This window comes from Aedes albopictus, chromosome 3 (assembly GCF_035046485.1).
Source record: "Aedes albopictus strain Foshan chromosome 3, AalbF5, whole genome shotgun sequence".
Classification (NCBI taxonomy): Eukaryota; Metazoa; Arthropoda; class Insecta; order Diptera; family Culicidae; genus Aedes; species Aedes albopictus.
The window spans coordinates 426,766,871-426,786,961 of NC_085138.1; the positions used below are offsets into that span (position 1 = coordinate 426,766,871).

A 20,091-nucleotide genomic window follows, 5' to 3' on the forward strand; every position below is an offset into this window, starting at 1 on the left:
CGTACAGCTGTGTGGCGGAAAACACCCTCGGACGTGCCAAAAAGTACATCGAAATGTCCGGCCGACCGGGGCCAGCGCAGTTCCACTCACCCATGTACAGCCGCTACCGCGAGATGTACAACCTGACCTGGAGCGTGGAGTCCTTTCCGCCGATCGAGGAAATTCGATTACTGTACCGAAAGTTAATGGTGAGTGGTATGGACCGTTTTGCTAGTCCCCTGGGGTGTACTTTTCTCACGGGCAGGGGTTTCCGAACTTTTTGAAAATTAAAATCATTACATATTCCTGGACATTTCTTCTTCTTTCTGACTGTTCTTTGCAAATGGGACAGCACCACGCTCTTTGCTTAGAGTTCTATGATCATATTCCTACTTAAAACTGAGAGCTTTCTGTCCGAATGACCATTTAGCATGGTCTTGCTAAACATCCGCACGTTTACCACTTCAAACGCATGAGCTCTCAGACCTACAAATTATCGTTTGGGAATCCCTGCCGTTGGAAGCAGATTTTGCACAGCGACAGCGGTGACGACAGTCCCAAATTACAATTCCACTTGGCTCGTGATTTATTCATACACCAACCAAACAAACTTCAATCCACGGCGCTCCATAGTTCGAGCGCCGTCGTCACTCAAAGGTTTTCCCACGAAATTTCCCTCATCAGGCAGAACGATTCCACGACCAACTGTCCCGAGGACTTTCGAATGTAATTATTCCCTTGATAGAAGGCAGTGTGGAGGGAGGGTGGGACAATCTTTCGGCTGCTAGCGCATTCAGTCGAGGCGTGATTCTAGATGGGAATAAACTTTTCAATTTCATCGAATTTGGCGGAGAAATTGACTGAAAAGTTTATCTTTGATGTGAGAGATGAGATGGAGAGAGCTTTGTTGTTGTTTTCTATGCCGCAGAAATTTGGCAGACTGTAATTAGAAGACCGACCATAAGGCACTTTCGTAAACTTGTGGTAAATTATGCAAATTCGCCTGCAAGCTCTTATAATTGTGAATTTATAATTTGGAAAACAACTGTGGTGAGATTTTTTTCTAATGAAACTGATGCAAAATGTTTTTTGGCAATGATTTACTTTCCTCGCGGCTAGAAATTACATTAACACTCAAAATACCGTGATAGGAAAAAAAGTGGGAACTAAAAGTTTGAGCATCTCGTTCTAAGCCGCCTGTGAACCGATTTTCAATTTTCTTTCATGGATATTTAACCCTTTGGAGCCGGAGGGGTCATATATGACCCTTACATACAAAAGGCTGTATAAATTCACCCATTCGATAAAACAGAATACTGTCTTCGGCAAAGTTGTTGAAAAATTGAGTCCTCTATTAGGGAAAAATGGAGATTTTTATGTATTTGAGACTTCATTGATAACCTAGAACATCCTGAACATCATGAAAATTCGAAAAATGAAATAATTGACATACCAGTTGTTCTAAAAGCTACACATACTACATACTACAAGAATAACTTTATATGTTTTCGCAAAAATAATAGTATTGCATAATCTGCTGGGATTCGCGAAGCTCTTGAAATCTCAAATGTCATTCAGAGACGCTACAGGGATATTCCAGGTCAGCCAAACTACCTTGGAGTCCAGGACTTCAGGTCTAAACTCGTAACAATATCTATTTCTGTTATACTGAGTAACGCTGCATAATCAACCGCAGTTACTGAAGCAAACTGAGGTCTACTTTTCTATAGAAAAACCTTTGGGACATACACAATCGTCCAAACTGTTCTTTTATGAAGTCCTTAAAATCTACAAGAATAACTAGGATTCGACTGGATGACTGTTGATAGGAAAAATCAACAATCATCCAGTCGAATCCTATAATCAAAACACCATGGCGGAAACACACACGCCTTAACATACAAGAAAAACTTTATGTGTTTTCACCATAATCTGCTGAGATCCGTGAAGCTCTTGAAAATTCAAATGTCATGTAGAGACACTATGGGAATGTTCCAGTTCTGCCAAACTATCTATGAGTTCAAACCTTTAGGTCTACACTCGTAACATCAGCTATATCTGACATACTGAGTAATCTTTTATAATCAAAGGCGGTGACTGGACCAACCTGAAGTCTACCATACATTATTATGAAACGTTGGGACATTGAGGGTTGTCCAAACTATCCTGAAGTTTAGCTCTTGATAGTAACAGTAGTTAGTCTCACAATGAACTTTAGACTGTAAATAATCTGTAATCCTCCTGGCATATCATGAGTCATTTTGAGATAGTTTTGAGATATTCCAGATCAACATCACTACTCTGGAGACCATTGCTTCAGGTCTACACTTGTAATAATAGCTTTAGCCACTACGTTAAGGTGTTACATAATCCACTGTAGCAGTTAGAAGAACAATACGCGTTGTTTCATATTTTGGGGATATTTATGGGCTCCTTACTGTAATGAAGCTTAGTTGATAATAAAAACAACCACTGTACCTTTCAGAAAACTTGCTGGACATGATAGATTACAAATCGTAGCTTTGTATAATAAATGAAGTTACCGTTACACCCGCAGACTTAAGGATCTAAACTAAGGAACATTTTGGGTGCCCTAGGATATCCCGATTGATTCGATATTGTCTATTTAGCATTCAGAAGGCTTACTGGACATGATAGATTACAAATCGCAGCTTTTGTATTGAAAGCAGTAACCTTTACAACCGCAGACTTTAAGATCTAAACTCAAGAATAATTTGGATGACCTAGGATATCTCGACTGATCTGATACTGTCTATTGAACTTTCAGAATACTTGCTGGACATGATAGATTACAAATCGTAGCTTAGTATAATGAAAGAAGTTACCGTTACACCCGCAGGCTTTAGGATCTAAACTCAAGAACAGTATGGATGACCTAGGATATCCCGACTGATCTGATATTGTCTTTTTACCTTTCAGAAGACTTGCTGGACATGATACACACTTAGAAAAAAATACCGACTTCGGTAATGTTTTACTGAAATCTCAACCGTTAAGTTTGTTTTACAGGTAAAATTCAGTAAAGCTTGCAACTTTTACCGAACTTCGTTAGAGTTTGACAGATAAACGATAAGATTTTATCGAAATTTGGTATTTTTTTTTTACAGAATTCCGTAAAAATCCGTTACCGAACGCTCAGCAGTTGAGATTTCGGTAAAAATTACCGAACGCAACTAGCTGTGTAGATTACAGATCACAGCTTTGTATAATGAAAGCAGTTACCGTTACACCCGCAGACTTTAGGATCTAAACTCAAGAACAGCTTGGATGATCTAGGATATCCCGACTGGTCTAATATTATCTATTATCCTTTCAGAAGACTTACTGGGCATGATAGATTACAAATCGTAGCTTTGTATAATGAAAGAAGTTACAGTTAAACTAATACACTGGAACCTCTTTTTATGCACATGGGTGGGACTGCATAAATTAAAAATGTGCATAAATTAAAAAAGGCATAAAAAGAGGGAAATTTATGCATAAATTAAGTTTGGGCTTTAATTAGAAAATCTAGTTTGCGAGAACAGATCTTGCTCCTGGGCAGATGAGGTGGGGCTAAGGGGGTTTCCAGAATGTTCCTAGAGAGCCCAAAAAGGGGGTTCCAAGGGGCTTCAGGGGCGTTTTAAGGGGTTGTTTCGGGGGGTTTGAGGAGCCTTACAAGGGTGTTCTGTCAAGATTTTTTGGTGTTTTCATGGGGTTACGGAGAATTCTGGGGTATTTCAATAGTATTAAGTGGGTTTCAGGGGCGTTCCAAGGGGCTTTAGAGGCAATTCAAGGAATCTCAGGAGACTTTAAAGGGTGCATGAGGTTTGAGGGGCGATTTAAGGTATTTCAGAGTCTGCTCTGAAACTTCCTGAAATGCCTCAAAAATCCCCCTTGAACCCCCCAGCGACCCCATGTAACGCACCTGAGAGGCTTCGAAACCCCAGATAATTTCTCCGTAACGCTACCGTAACGCCTCTGAATCCCCGGAAAATGCTCTGAAACGTCTTGAAATGCCTCCAAAATCCCTTTTAAATCTCCTCGGATCCCATGTAACGCACCTGAGAGGCTACGAACACCCCGAAAACTCCTCCGTAACGCTTCCGTAACGCCTCTGAATCACGCCGAAAATGGTCTAAAACATTTTGAAATGCCTCCAAAATCCCCCTTAAACTCCCTCGGACCCCGTGTAACGCACCTGAGAGGCTCCGAACACCCTGAAAACTCCTCCGTAACGCTTCCGTAACGCCTCCAAATCACGCCAAAAATGGTCTGAAACATTTTGAAATGCCTCCAAAATCCCCCTTAAACCCCCCCGGACCCCGTGTAACGCACCTGAGAAGCTCCGAACACCCCGAAAACTCCTCCGTAACGTATAAGTAACGTCTCTGCATCCCGCCGAAAATTCTCTGAAATGTCTTAAAATGCCTTCAAAATCCCCCTTAAACCCCGTCGGACCCCATGTAACGCACCTGAGAGGCTCCGAACACCCCGAAAACTCCTTCGTAACGCCTCTGAATCACGCCGAAAATGCTCTGAAACATTTTGAAATGCCTCCGAAATCCCCCTTGAACCCCCTCGGACCCCATGTAACGCACCTGAGAGGTTCCGAACATCCCGAAAACTCCTCCGTAACGCTTCCGTAACGCCTCAGAATCACGCCGAAAATGATCTGGAACATCTTGAAATGTCTAAATAAATCCTCTTAAACCAAAACCCCTAAAAACGCCTCCATAACGGCTTTGAAACCAGCCTAAAATGCTCTGAGACTCCCGAAATGACTCCGAAATCCCCTTAAGACACACTCGGAGCCCATGTAACGCACATGAGACCTTCGGACACACCCAAAAACGAACCTGTAACGTTCCTTTGCTCTCATCTGTAAACACCCCCCCGTTCGCCATTGCAATAGTTCCTGTCATTATTAAATATTTTTATGCACAATATTGGTTCTGAGTAGCTCTCCCTCTTTTTATGCAGGGCATAAAAAAAGGTGCATAAATAAAAAGTGCATAAAAAAAAACATGCATAAAAAGAGGTTTTAGTGTATTTAGCCTTAAGGATCTAAACTCAAGAATAATTTGGATGATCTGGGATGTTCAGGAAAAATATTCCGCATAATATTCCATTGAATACCAAAACTACAGAAAAACGTACCTCTATATCAGGTTTCTTGGGCAATCCCCCCCAGGAGTCTTAGTGGATCTTTCTCAGGGTTCTATAGGAATCCTCCTTATGGTCTAGAGAATCCCTTTCAGCGTTCTAGCACATCCTTCTCAGGATTCTAGGTCAGTCCATCTCCAGATTCCGAACATTTTTTTTTTCTGAGAATTCCTCTCAGGATTCTAGATATATTTCTCTCAATAGTGTGGAGACTTTCTCTCTGAGTTATTGGGCAATCTCTTTCAGGATTCTAACCAAATGTCTTTCAATACTACAGGAGAATCCCTCTCAGGATTCTGGAAGAATCCGCCAGGGTATTCTGGGGATATCCGTTTAAGCATTCTGGGAGAATATCGAGGAAAAACTTCTCTCAGGATCCTGAGGCAATCCGTCACAGGATTCAGAGAGAACCCATCTCGGGAATCTGAGGCAATCCCTCAGGATTCTGGAAGAATTTTCTATTTAAGATTCTGAGAGAGTCCATCTCAGAAAACTGGAGTAATCTCTCCAAGGATTCTAGGGAAATCCTTAATAGAACCCAGGGAGAATTCCTATTGGAAGCGTCTTTCTCTCTTTTCTAGAATAAGGTCTCCCAAGATGCTGGGGTGATAATTTTCAGCATTTTGAAGGAATCTCTCACAGAATTTTAAAGGAATTCTCACAGTTATGGGAAAGTCCCTTTAAAAGTTCTGGAGGAATTTTTCTCAGCAGTATTATATGGGGATACCTATAGTCCTAAGGAATCTGTGGATTCTAAGGGAATTCATTTCTTGATTTTGGGGTTTTTCCTACCAGGGTTCTCTACCAAGGGTAAAAACCCTATCAGGATTTTAAGAAATTTCTAGATGATCTGGGTTTATTCTTCTAAGGATTCTGGAAAACCCTCACTTAGGATCCCACTCAGAATTTTGAGGAAATCTTTCTCAGCTTTCTCAGGATTTAGAGACGAACCAGTCAAGGGCTGAAAGTCTCTTTAATAAAAACAAATCAATAAATTCTCAGGATCTCCTCTCAGACTTCTTGGAGAATCATATTCAGCATTCTCAGAATTCAGCGAGTACTCTTCCCAAGATATTCTCAAAATTCGGCTTTCTGGGGAAATTTCTCTCAGGATTCCAGGGCACTTTCTTTCAGAATTAATTATAATTGAAGAATCTCTCACGAGATTCTGGGTAGAATTATCTACAGAAATTTGGATTTTTAAGAACCCCTCGCATAGATTTTGTGATTCCTCTTAGGGTTCGGAAGAAACCCCTCTACGAGAATCCCAGTAGAATTTTGTTTTCTGTATTCTTGAGCAGTTACTCCCAGAAATCTCTTTTCAGGATTCTAGTAATCAGGCAAAATCCCTGACAAGATTCTGGTGTAATAATTCAAAATATTCTAGAGGAATCACTCTCAGAGTTCTGAGACAATCCCTTTCAGAAGTTTAGGGGAGTCCTTTTAAAGATTCTGGGGGAATGTCTTTCAGGAATCTACGATATATTTTCTGTTTTATGCGGGTACATATACCTTTCAGAGTTCTAGATAATCCTTCACAAGATGCTGGGGAAGTCCATTATAGAAGTTTTGGTAATCCCTTTCAGGAAGAATCCTTATCAGATTTTCGGATAAATTCTTCTTAGGTTTCTGGATATATTTCTCTTAAGAATCTGGAAGAACCCCTCATATGATCGCTCTGAGGATTCTGGGGGAGTCACTCGTAGAATTCTGGGGAATATCTTTCGAGATTCTGGCAGAATTATCAGCATTTTAAAGGATTCTACAAAGGATTTTTAGGGAATTCTGGGAGAATACATAAAAGGATTCGGTAGGAATTCTTCTCAAGATTCTGGGAGAATCCTATCTCCAAGAATTATGTGTGGGTGTATCTCAGGTTTTTTTGGCAATCCGGCCTAGTATTTTGAGGGAACCTTTCTCACGATTCTGTAGTAATCCTTCTTAGGGTTCTGAGCTACCGTTTCAGGATTCTGGGTCATTTCTTCCAAGTTTCTTGGAAATTTCACAGTATTCTAGATGAATTATCTCAAGAATGTGAAAGAACCGCTATTGGAATTCTTCTCAGGATTCTGGGAGAATTCTCTCAGAACTATATGGGAATACTTCTCAGAGTTCTGGGGAATATCAGGATCTCATGATATTTCTTTCGAATCAAAAATCAATAATATTTCAACTTTCTTTTTTCAGAAAGCACTGTTATACACGTTATATTCGCGAAATTTTCGATGTGCAATCTCAAATTTTGATATTGAATTTATTTAGACAAGTAAAACATACCATGAATTTGAACTACACGCAGCAAACGAATCATTTTATAGTTTTGTAATATTTTATAATATCGAATCGATATGAAAACATCGGTTCAAAGCATTCGATTAAATCGGTGAATCGATTCTGCTGATCCGATTCGAATAAATTCACAAAAAACGATGTTTCAGCCAGATTTGTCCAATGCTAATGCATATACAGAACTCTTAAGTTTGGTGTAAAGCCTGTATCCGCAATAATCGGGACACAGAAGTACGGTTGAAGCTCTGTAATGAATCGGTAAAGTTGGCCAAATAATTGACTGAGAATTCATTGGTGCATATTTATTATTTGTGACAAATTTCATAAAAATCGATGCATTACTCTTAACTGTCGATGAAAAACAAATAGACGTGGTTTTAAGCATTTTGTACAATCAACACCAATTTTCATTCGCATAATAGATAGTTCTTTTATGCTACAGTTCAAAGTTCTGTGATGATAATTATAAAATTTCGTTAGCAGTTATGATACTTATAGAGACGCTTTCTTGAAAAATTTCATCAATTTTGGTTTGAAAGCTACTGGTGTTGATAGGGGTAAGTGTTAGTGAAAACTATTTGTGTTTTCATGTGCTATATAGGCAAACATAGCTTTTGAATTCCTCTGCCAATTTTCATAAAATTCTCACAGATTATGTGTATATTATGCCTGCAAAATTTGATGATTATTGGTATAGCACTTTCAATAGTACAATCGAAACAATAAAGGGTGCTTACCAATTGCTGTCTGAGGAGCTAAAATCACATTGAGTCCCAATACATGTTTCGACTATAAAATTGTTAATAGTGCACTGATTTTTTTGAAATTTTGCCTATGCAACAAATGCATTGAGAGAGGTTTGTGTTCAAAATTTCAGCCATTTCCTTTGCCAAATTCAAAAGTTACAGCGCTGGCAAGCAAAACTAAGGGCTGTACAAAATTTAATATTCTTTCATTGCTATAACAAAAAGTACTGCACTGATTTTGTAGGTGAAATGAGCACATCTTAAGATATTATTGGACAAAATTTGAGCTAACTGTATGGAATCGTTCGTACAAGGCTAGTAAGCTATCTAATTAGCGTTATACAAAATCATTAACACAAACTTCTGTAGAGGAAAATTTTCTATTTTTTATGAAGATCGTAAAAAAACAAAAGTTACCACTCTACATTTATGTTTAAACAGAAAAGTCTAAAACAAGTTTCTTTTATAATTGTCTTGGAATATAAGGATCTGTCCATAAATACAAATAATTTGGGGCCTTGGACTGTTTCTATAAAAATCTGCATTGCTTATACTCTCTATTGCTACATATGAATATTTACTCAACCACACAAAACCGATGCAGTAATCCCCCCCAAATCAATTTCCCGTACACTAACAACTATTTTCTCTTCCCCCCGAATCACATTTGCATGCACCGATTCGGCAACCGTCACCGTCACCGTCACCAGATGAACGAGTCTTATCAGCATCCGGGCAGATGGCACGACGTCATCCTGAATCCACCGTCGACCCGGGCCGAATCCTACCGGCACATCATGACGTACACCATCCGGAACCTGGACCCGAACTCGGTGTACGAGACGATCGTGCAGGCGAAAAATCGATACGGCTGGAACGAGGTAGGTGAAAGTGAATGTCGCGGGGAGTGGAGCTGAGAACTGTGTGTGTGTGTGTGTGTGTGTGGTTTTAAACACCGCACCATATGGGAAGGAAGGTGGCAAAGTGCTTCTGCTTATGATGCCAGTCTCGGATCGGATGGACCAAATGAGTTTCGGAGATAAGTTTTAATTTTCTATGCAATCATTTCCGACATTGGTCGTGGGGCGTGAATGTTTTGGATTTTAATCCACATCACTCAATGCTTTTCGAAGTGTTTCTCGTTGCTGTTTAGAGAGGAAAGATTTCTAAATAATGTTGGGATTTCATTCAACTACCGAAATAGAAACATTAAATATGCATGGGAAATGTTTTGAATGACCATCATTTCACTAAATACAGAAGCGAAATTTGATTGTGTGACTTCCAATGAATAGGCTATATTTGTGGGCAGCCAGGATCCGAGAGCCACAAAACACCGCAAATGATGCCCAACTACCTTTTACGAAAACGAACACAGCGCAATTTTTTTTTTGTCTCAAGAGCAAACTTATGTGTCTCTGACAGATTTTGGTCCGCGGAATCCGAATCTGGGCTCAGATTTGCTTCAGTACGTCACAATTTTGAGCTATACCTCAAAGCTATACCAAAATATGCGATTTTGGGCTTTTTTTGACTGCCAGCCAATAAGCATGGAAATATTTTTTTTAAGCACTCAAAAAGTAAATTGGTCAATTAACATCTAAATGAACGACTCATGCAAAATATATCGTTTTACCAAATCAAATTTGATAGATTTGAGCATTTTATGTTAGTATGTCCTTACATGCAACTTTTGGAGGGTGACTTGTATGAGTAATATCGTATCTAACATAAATCGCTTAAAACTATCAAATTCGATTTGGTGAAACAAAATATTTTGCATGAGTCGTTAATTTAGATGTTAATTAACTAATTTACTCTTTAATTGCTTAAAAAAAATATTTCCATGCTTAATGGCTTGATGTCAAAAAAGCCCAAAATCGCATATTTTGCCCTATAAATTGATGTATAGCCCGAAATCTTGACGTGCTGGAGCAAATCTGAGCCTGGATTCGGATTCAGCGGCCCAAAATCTGTCAGAGAAACATAAGTTTGCTCTTGAAATTCTCTGATTCTCTGATTTTCTGATTCTCTGATTTGTAAAATACGATGTTTCGTATGCATCCACCCTAGGATTAAGACAATATATTTATTTACATATTGCCAAGAGGAAAACGTTTTTGTTTTAGATTTTGATGTATCCTGAATCCTAGAAATGTTTTTATGTTGTACCAGAGCTTGCTGAATTTTATGACAAAAATCAAATTTTTGAATGATCGTAGAATTATAATTCATTTCTAAAGTTACAAAAAGTTCTTGTTGAAATATTGTTTCACAAAAACTTTCACATGGAAGAAATCTGTAACTTTCTTGAAATTTGTAAGCGAAAAGAAGTGTTTAAATATTTCTATGAAATATAAACTCTTATCAATAAAAATACACTCCAAGAAAATCATTTTTTGAATTTAACATTAAAATTAAAAAATGTTATTCCTTGGGCCAAAATCTATAATTTTTCTTTATTTGTGTCGCGGGCCGCACAAAATGTCGCCGCGGGCCGGGTAGCCTTTTTCACTTGGTGGTAAACTGGAGGACAGCATTTGGTGGCGTCACATTAACTACGAATTGAATCAAGTATGTAAAGAGATCGATATAGTAGTGGGTTCGTGTGCCAGAGGAGCAACAAGCTTAAATAATATTCAGCAGAAAACCAGGAAGGGGTCGTTAGTTTCGTGGTAAGCCGCGCACAGCTTGTTTTTTTTTTTTTTTTTCAGAAGGACCTTGGACTCTAAACGCTCCGGGCATCTGGAGGCGATTGCTTTATTCGACGTGGAGTCACCGCTACGAGATGTAGCTAACCAAGTACCAAGAAAGCATCTGCAAGGTTCGAGCAGTGGCAACTTCATATGTTCCCTTACTCGATTTTCATAACGAACTACAAGCTTCAATACAATCATCAATTCCGACTGTTGCGTATCCGGAGAACGTTTGTACTTGACAGTTTCCTCCCTATGTAAACTTGACACTGCTGAGGATACACTCACTTTAAGGATCCAGAAATCCTTACGTTTGTTTGAGCTTTTCAAGATTTTAACATCATTCTGAGCTGTTCTTGTTCTCCGTGGATTCCTCCAGTAATATCTTGTGGTGGACTCGACCATCGTGCTGGCGATCAACCACTTCTATAGCCAGAGCTTCGTGTTCCTACACTAATGATCAAATTTGTCTTATCACAACACTAGTTGAATTGACCTGAACTGTTGTAAATAAATTTAAGTTATTAGTTGACCATCAATCAGATCACATCCGATGTGTTAACGGATCCGAAAATCTAATCTCATATTCTCTGGTCCTCCAAGTCCCTATCATTATTGAATTGGCTATCAATAGCTCTCCAAAATCTCTATAGATTATTCCAGTGATTTCTTTAGTTATTCCTTATTGGAATCATCCCGTTATTTCTTCAATGAACTTCTTTTAGGATTTCTCCAAATATTTCTGATGGGGTTTCACTAAAATTTCCTGCAGAGATTCTTCCAGCAATCTTTTCATGGATTTTTTTTTTAATTCTTACTATGATACTTCTCGGAATGCTTCTTGGGATTCATCTGGAAATTTTTAGTGGGATTCCTTCAGGAATTCCTTATGGGATTATTCAAAACAATTCCTGGCCTTCTTCCAGAAGTTACTCCGGTGATTTTCTCAGAAAGTCCTATAGCGATTTTACCCAGGGATTCCTGTAGAAATTCTTCATTGGATTCATTCAGGAGCTCCAGTTGGCCTTCCTCGTGGAAGGTAGCAGAGGTTCCTGAAGTAATTCCTGCTGTGTGTCGTCTAGAATTTTTTTTTCATAAAACTCCTTCAGAAATTCTAGCTGTGTTACCTTAACTCTTCGGGATGCGCACTGTTGTAAAAAGTACAACACTACCCAAAAAAACTCATTAGTCGTATACAGCGCGAACGCGGTGCAGTTCAGTTACTTGATGGCGCGCGTCCTGAATGTTTAAGGAATTATACTAGGGTTTCCTCTAGAGATTTGTTCTAGCATCATTGCTGAAATTCTTCCGAGCAATTTTTCTGGGATTTTTCCAGAGATACCTTTGGTGATTCTTCCGGGCTTTTTTCGAGGATTTATTTAGGAATTTTTCTTGAGATTTCATCCAAATATTCTTCCAAAAATTCCTCATGAGATTTGTATAGGAATTTCTATCAACCTTTCTCCATGAATTCCAGCTGGGATTCCTCAAGTATTTCCTTTTAAATCTCCTCCAGAAATTCCAACTGTTCTACTTCCTGGAATACTATTGGGGAATCCTCTTGGTATTTCTAAACCGGCATACTTACTTGTTGTAATACTTCCGGGAAATCTTCCTGAGATTCGTCCAGAAATATCATCTGCGATTCTTCAGGGACTCTTCCATGGATTCATCCAGAATACCTAAACAGATTCTGACAAGGAGAGTTATTCTTCCAAGTATTTATTCAGCGAACTTTTGTCGGAATGCCGCCGGCATTCCTGATGGGGTTTAACTAATAATTCCTGTAAAGATTTCTCCATTAATTCCGAATAGAATTTTTTTTCTTTGATACCTCCGGGAATTCCTTTAAGAATTCTTGGAGGGATCATTGAAGACAATCTTTCTGGGATCATTCTATTAGTTCCTTAGAAGATTTCATCAGGAACATCTTCCGCGATTTCATTCCAGCTGGACCCCTCAAGCAATTCTACCAGCAATTCCAGTTAGGACTCATCCAGTAATTACTACTGTAATACCTCTAGTAGTTCTTGTAGGGATTACTCTAGAGATTTCTCGTGGGACTCTTTCAAGAATTCTTGCTGAGATTATTCATGGCAATACCAGCCTACATTTCTACTGCATAAGACTTTCTTGCAAAAGCGTTACCCACATAAGCTGTTTTGCAGCTTCTTTTGTTAGTTGGGATATTTCTGAGATTCCTCCAAATTTTTTTCTGGTAATTCCTCCAGGAACTCTTTCGGAGATTTCATCCAGGGATTCGTTCAATAATTTCTCATGAAATTTCTCCAGGAACTCTTATTGCCTTTCCTCCTGAAACTCTAGCTAGGATTCCTCAAGCAGTTTTTGCTGCGGTTCTTCCAGCTATTCTTACTACGAATGCTCCAGTATTTATAACTATGATACTTCCAGGAAATATTCTAAGAATGTATCCTGGAATTCTTGCTGAAATTCTTCCAAGAAATCTTCCAGAAGATTCTTTCAGAATCCATGGATTCCTCCAGAATACTTCTTCCGGTTCTACCTGGGAATTCTCTAGGTATTTCTCCAGGGGTTTCTGCTAAGAATTTCTCTTTGGATTTCCCCAGGCATCCCTGACGGGGTTTCTCTAGAGATTCCTGCATAGTTTCCTCCAGCAATTCCTCCTAGGACTTCTGCTGAAATATCTACAATAATGCATCCCAGAATCCTTCTAAGAATTTGTCCTGAGATTTTTCCTGAAATTTCTCTAAAAGTTCCTCCGGTGATTCCTCCAACAATTTTTATCCAAGAGATTGTCATATGGTTATAAAGGTTGTCATGGAATTCCACCAGGAACTCCTCTTGGCCTTCCTCCAAGAATTCAAGCTGGATTCCTCAAGTAATTTCTTTTGTGATATCAAGTAATTTCTTTTGTGATCGCTTTGCAGTCTTCAACAAAGTTTTTCAGAACATCTTAGGCTATCATTTTACAGTATCGGTTAAAAAATTCCAGACAAACTTTTTCAACTTATGACAAAAATGCAAAAAAGTATGTTTTCCCATACAAAATCCCATACATATCTCTATTGCAATGCGCAAAGTGTAAACGCAACCGATCGTGCTCAAATTTTGCACAGATACTCAGGACCCGAAACGGAACCAAAAAAGCTTGGATCTGAGAAAACGGTTCCGATGACCCACGCTAATATACATATATCCCGATTTCAATTTGTATAGAAAAATGTGTGGTTGCCTCAATTTCTGCTTGAAACGTCGGTTGACATTGACACTTCATAACTCACTGCCCTGTAATCTCATGCAAAGCCTTTACATGCCTTAAAACTCCTCTTAAATATCCCTGAAACTTCTATAGAAGCTCCAAGGAACCTCCGTGTACCGCACCGAATACTCCCTTGAAACTTGAAAATCGAAAACCTGACAAATTTGTAAAACGTCGACAACCAGAGAAAACCACTCAACAATTAGAGAGAATCTTTCAACATTAGCATGAAGCCATCCTCAGCGACACCACTCTCACACTGTATCCCACAAGCGTGCTTTTTTCATGGTATGTATACTCAGTACACGACACGACCGCTCCTGAGTTAACCCTTTCGAACCGAATTGTTTCGCCACAGCTGCCACAACCTCGCCCGTCTTGAACACGTTTGTTATGTTCGGATTCATCGCCGGGGGCTTGTTAGCCCCTCTGTCTCCAATGAGTTAAGGAATCGTTCATAATTTGAGTCCTAGCCAATCGATTGAAATGTTGTATTTCATCTTAGAAAATGCAATTTAAGGGAATTCAAATTCATTGGGAAAAATAAGAAATGACTGAACAAATCTAGCTTCTTGGCGTTTAAACGAGGCCAAAAGAGATACCCCCTAGAGCTCCCTAAAACTTCCTGAAACCCTCTGGAACATCCTGTGACCCCTTGAAGCGCCTCTGAAACCCTATGAAATCCCTTAAAACGCCCTTAAGACCTCCTGGTACCCCCTGAAACTTTCTACGATCCCTTGGAATGCCCTTGAGACCCCCAAATAACCAATGAGACCCCTTGAAATGCCCCTGAGACCTCCTGAAGCACCCTTGAGACACCCTAGAACCACTCTGAAACCCACTCGGACTTCCTGAAACGCCCCTGAGGCCTCAGAATCACCCCTGAGGACCCCTGAAACATCATTTAGACCTTCTTGATCTCATTTGGAACCACTTAGACCCCTTCAAGCGTCCTTGAGGCCTGTTGGAACCCCCTGAGACCTTCTGAAACGTCTTTGAGACCTCCTGAAGTGCATCTGACACTCCCTGTGTCATTATGGAACCCGTTGAAATGTCCCTGCGACCTTCTGGTACCCCTGAAACTCCTGGATACCTCTGAAATGCACCTGCAACCTCCATAAGCTATAATCGAATCTGGTCATTGATGCATGGCATGAAACTGCTTTAGGGAGTGCTATGTCTATTTGGTTGTAATGCTACCATGGGTTGAAAAGCGCCGATCAGAGGGGAGCAAGTTTTGTTTCGTTTTAAAAAGGTGGAAGTCTCTGCAAGTACTACGTTTGGGTCATATGTGATGACCTTTCCGATTCATCACTGGCACTAAACCCAATGTGTAAAACCTGTTTGAACAAACTGTTTTTTTTTTTTGCATTCCATGTTAGAGAGGATCTTCTGCTTAATACGTGGCTTCCTTTTCTTATTCCAGGTCAGTGACATCTTCCAGTTCTACACCCTGAGCAGCGACATGCCGGAGGAGGACGTTGAGCAGACCCTGGGATCGACCGCTTTTGGCAATCCTTTCGGTTGGGCCAACAGAGCTCAATCAAGTAGCTGTACCAGTTGGCTGATTGTACTCGGAATTTTATTGCTGCAAAGAATAATGCGTTTCCTGTAAGAATTTTAGTTTTCAAGTCACTAATCTAATGTGGATATATTTATTTCTTATGTGATAAAAGAAGTTTGGAGCATAGAGATGTGAGTCTTAAGCTTGATCATAGAGAAGAGATTCAAAACAGGTGTCCCAAAGGGCATTTCCTTTTGTAATGACTTTGATTAGGTGAAACAGAAATAAAATAAGATTGCTAAAATTTGAAAAACTCAATTCGAAATTCGACTTAAACAAACGACGAAGAAGATGATATAAAAGATTTACAAAGACAAGATGCTATGATGTAGACATAAGATTCAAGATACTATAACTCATTCCTTTTGTAAAATAGATTCTAATTTTACCGCTGATAGTCTGACGAGGACTTCTAGAGAGACCCCAAAAGTAAACTACCGAAAAACAAATCGATGAGAAGTATAATTACAAACCTGTAAGTGTAAACTAGCCGTAAGTACATGTCCTAGTGAAAGCAAGCGAGCATTCAACCGTCAATTGGTTGGAATCATCCTTTGTGAATAATGTGAAACCGCAGCAAAATGGTACCCATTTTTTAAATAAAGTAATTTTAAAAACCCGATCCCACCATACTGCCGTAATCATTGAAGAGAAATCAGTGTGTGATTTGAGCACCGGTCATTTGGCTGTGGTGGCAGTTAATCCTCCCCGGAGATATTGTACTCGGATTGTTGGTCCCGCGCTGGGATGCGGGTAATTTGAACCAGGAACCAGGTGACCTTTTGACCGCGTTCTATTGAGGGCCATAACGGGACGAGCTCTCGAGCAAACGAGCACCATGAATCCAATTCCACATAAATTAATTACAATTTGCTTAATTGGCAATATGCGCGCTAGCTGGAGGTTCGCCGTGTGTGATCGCAACGAGTTTTCGACTTTTTAATTAGTGTACGCCGGAATGGTTGGGTCACCTCACGGGGGGGATTGGTTTGGGGCCGGTCCCGTAAACGAATTACAGCGGTCGATTGAAGGACTTTGGATGGAGAGATGACATCGGCAGAAGAGCTCCCTGTCGTGCGAGAGAAAGAGAAGGAGATAGAGAGACACGTGACAGGAGAGAGGATACATACAATGGGTCGGGTCAAATTGGATTTCGGATCAAGTGGGGTAAGTGATTTAATGTACTTTTATGTGGAATTTATGTTGCAGCTGCAGGGAGTAATTATCGGCTGGCTGTGTGACTTGTGACGATTTTGTGCTGGTCCGATAGAGATTTCGGCCCAATATAGGGGTGGTGGTCGTTTGATAAACATTATCAGGTGCAGAAGTGGATTTACGTTATGGTTTACCAATCAGTCCGAAATATGATGACAATTTATTCGATTCATAAAGTTTAATCCCCACCTAGAGTGAAAAATCAAATTGTGCATTCGATGGAAAAATATGGCAAACCAATGTTGTTTTGAGAATTGAGTTATTATTTTTATCAGATTTTCATCTGCCTCTGGCCCCGGTGTTTCACACAGTTCTTGGTATTTATAATTTGTAATCGAGCGAATTATCTACAAATAAACGTATGATGAAAACGCTTTTTGGAAATCAACCAAGTGTAGATGAACTAGATCAAAGTATTTTTCACCATCTAATCCTTAACGAGTTTTGAACAAGAGTCTCTGACTGCTTATGAACACCACTGTGATTTCTGAGGTTAGTCATATGGCCGGAATTAAGACCCTTGTAAATCGCTGCAGCGGAAGAACGTCATCGAGGCGCTGAAGTGGCTGGGCACGTTCGTGAGGAACTACGATCAACATCAGCATGAAATTCCCCATCATTTGAAAAGTTTGTGGAAATTTTGGAGAGCATACGCAATCGTGCAAGATGAATACGTAGAGATAATAGACTCCGAAACATTGGAGTCAAGCAGTTGTATTTCATGTGAGAGCTGAATAGGCGTCGAAGATACCATCACTCATCTCGCCCCAACGGCTGTTTTGCCCCTGTAGACCCTGTTGCTCAACCTAGGTACTCTGGTCAACGTGCAGCTACTGACGATATCTCTCCCAGAACTCTACTGAGATTTCAACAATTGACTGTCATTTTACAATACTTTGGCGCCACACACAAATTACGTAACGCTATAGAGAGGAGGAATCTAGCGTACCGTTACATTCCATACAAAAAAATAGGCTTCCACATAAAACGCATTACATCGGTGAGAGAGGGGGTCTGAAATGGTCGATTTCAGCGTTACGTTACTTGTGTAAACTCATTGCACAATTATGGGTCACACACAATTATTAGTCACTTTCCACTTTAATAGATAAATAATAAATAATTGCAAGCTTTTGATGGCCATTATCATTTTTCGTACATAAGTTGATATGTTTTGTGTCACTATACGTATCGCACACAGGCTTATACGTCAAAACATACATATTCTCAATATTTGTTGTTTGGCGCAAAACCATCTGTCAAAGTAACGCTTCGATTGTGATAGGAAAGTGCGTGCGCTGCTTTCGTAAGCTCTGTAAAAGCGAGCTTTAGTGATTTTCAAGTGCGAAATAGTATCGTCACCAGAACAAAGGTATAATTTACGTTCTAAATGTAGAAATTCACGTGATTGCAGCAAATTAAAGCTTATTTCAGAAAAAAATTAAGTGACTCATTATTGTGCCAAGGAACCCCAAAAATCACACAATTATGGGTCACTTTTTGTGCAGCATAATATTGAGAGTTCTGCGAACATGAGAATTGCATACTTTTAGGCGTTTATCGGTGGTTGTGTTGGAGATTTTGTCCCAATTTTTTAAAATTGATTCCAAGTCGTGAAAACACGCTTCGTTAAGAGGTTGAGACCAGTTTTAGATTCTACTATAGTTGATTTATCGAGAATAAGTGATCATTCATTGACAAAACATAATTGTTGAGCCGATTCCTCTTGAGTGACCCATAATAGGCTACAAATTGACCCATAATTGTTACACAACCAATTTTGACCCATTATTGTGGTTTTCATTGTTCACCAATATTTTAGTAATTTTCACATCCTGAAATGAATTTTACAAGCAGATTTTGATATAAAACAATAAAAAGGAATTTCAATGAAAAGAATATAAAATAAAAATCAAGAAAGTGTTATATTTGTATGAAAAACGATTCATATTATGAAATGATTGCTTCTTGAGTGACCCATAATTGTGCTATGAGTGTACGATGCCATTCGTGTCCATGGTCAACTCGTCCACGTCCAACAATTTCATTATCAATATCGTCAACACTTGCAGAAAAGTAGATATGATCAACGGCAATATGTGCTCACTCTCATTCTTTTGCTAGGTCTTTTATTTGTAGAGACGGCATTTTAAAGAAATGCAAATATTACTACACTCAAGCCTACATTTAAGTAGAATCCATTAAAGTAAAATCCATTAAAGAACCTCCATTTAAGTAACGTGACTGAAATGGAAATTTATTGTAGTCACAGTTTATCAAATGTGCATAGGCTACGATTTCGAATACATCTGTTCTGCGGAAAGTTCATTAGGCCGAACAAGTCAATAGACCGCAAAGGTCACAGGCCGCAAAGGCCTATTCGGCCTTATGACCTAGTCGGCCTTGTGACCTAGTCGGCTTTATGATCTAACCGACCTTATGACCTATTACTACACTGAAACCTCCATTTAAGTAGAACCCATCAAAGTACCTTCATTTATGTAACGTAACTGAAATGGAAATATACTGTATTCAGAGCAAAACAAATAACGTACATAGGCTACGATTTCGAAAACATTTGTTCTTCGGAAAGGATTAGGCCGGAAAGGCTATTACGTCGAATAGGTCTTAAAGGTCATTAGGCCACAAAGGTCATTGGCCCGAACAGGTCAATAGGCCGAACAGGACATTAGGCCGCAAAGTTCATTTTTCCGTAAAGGTCATTAGGCCGCCTAGCAAAGATCATTGGTCGCAAAGGCCTATTCGGCCTTATGCTCTAGCCGGCTTTATGACCTAGTCGACCTGGCGACCTGTGACCTAGTCAGCCTTCCCAAGAAAAAGAAGTAGTTGAACAACACTTTCTTAAGCTAAAATTTACTTAACCCTTACAGGATGTGGAAAACTTTTTTTGCATAGTCTTACTTATAGCTTTTGACCCAGTGGATAGATTTTTAAAACCAAAATGTTTTTATCAAGGGAATTAGTTGTGCTATCATATGCGAAATCATATGGGAAATTATGTTATGCTGGAACATTTTGGAGATATAGCTGGAAATGCAGTGTACACCACTTGTTCTTCATCCGATTCCGCGTTTTATTTCTATTTACATATGATCTATTTTAATGGAACTTGCACAATAATCTTTGTTTGGGTTGGGGCTGTTAGATAGAAATGTTTTATGTCCTTCACTGCCG

At 39.4% G+C, this 20,091-nt stretch overlaps 1 protein-coding gene across 8 annotated transcripts in view; it reads left to right on the forward strand.

The window, feature by feature from the left end:
* LOC109410678 (protein amalgam) overlaps window positions 1–16,303 on the forward strand; it is a 373,824-nt gene extending 357,521 nt beyond the window's left edge. For all 8 annotated transcript variants that reach the window (XM_062856460.1, XM_062856461.1, XM_062856459.1 and 5 more), the window contains 3 exons: window positions 8–188; window positions 8,891–9,061; window positions 15,544–16,303. In XM_062856460.1, the coding sequence (XP_062712444.1) occupies window positions 8–188; window positions 8,891–9,061; window positions 15,544–15,732 (541 nt within the window). In that variant the 3' untranslated portion in view covers window positions 15,733–16,303. The remainder of the gene's footprint in view (window positions 1–7; window positions 189–8,890; window positions 9,062–15,543) is intronic.
* Window positions 16,304–20,091: the final 3,788 nt, after the last annotated feature.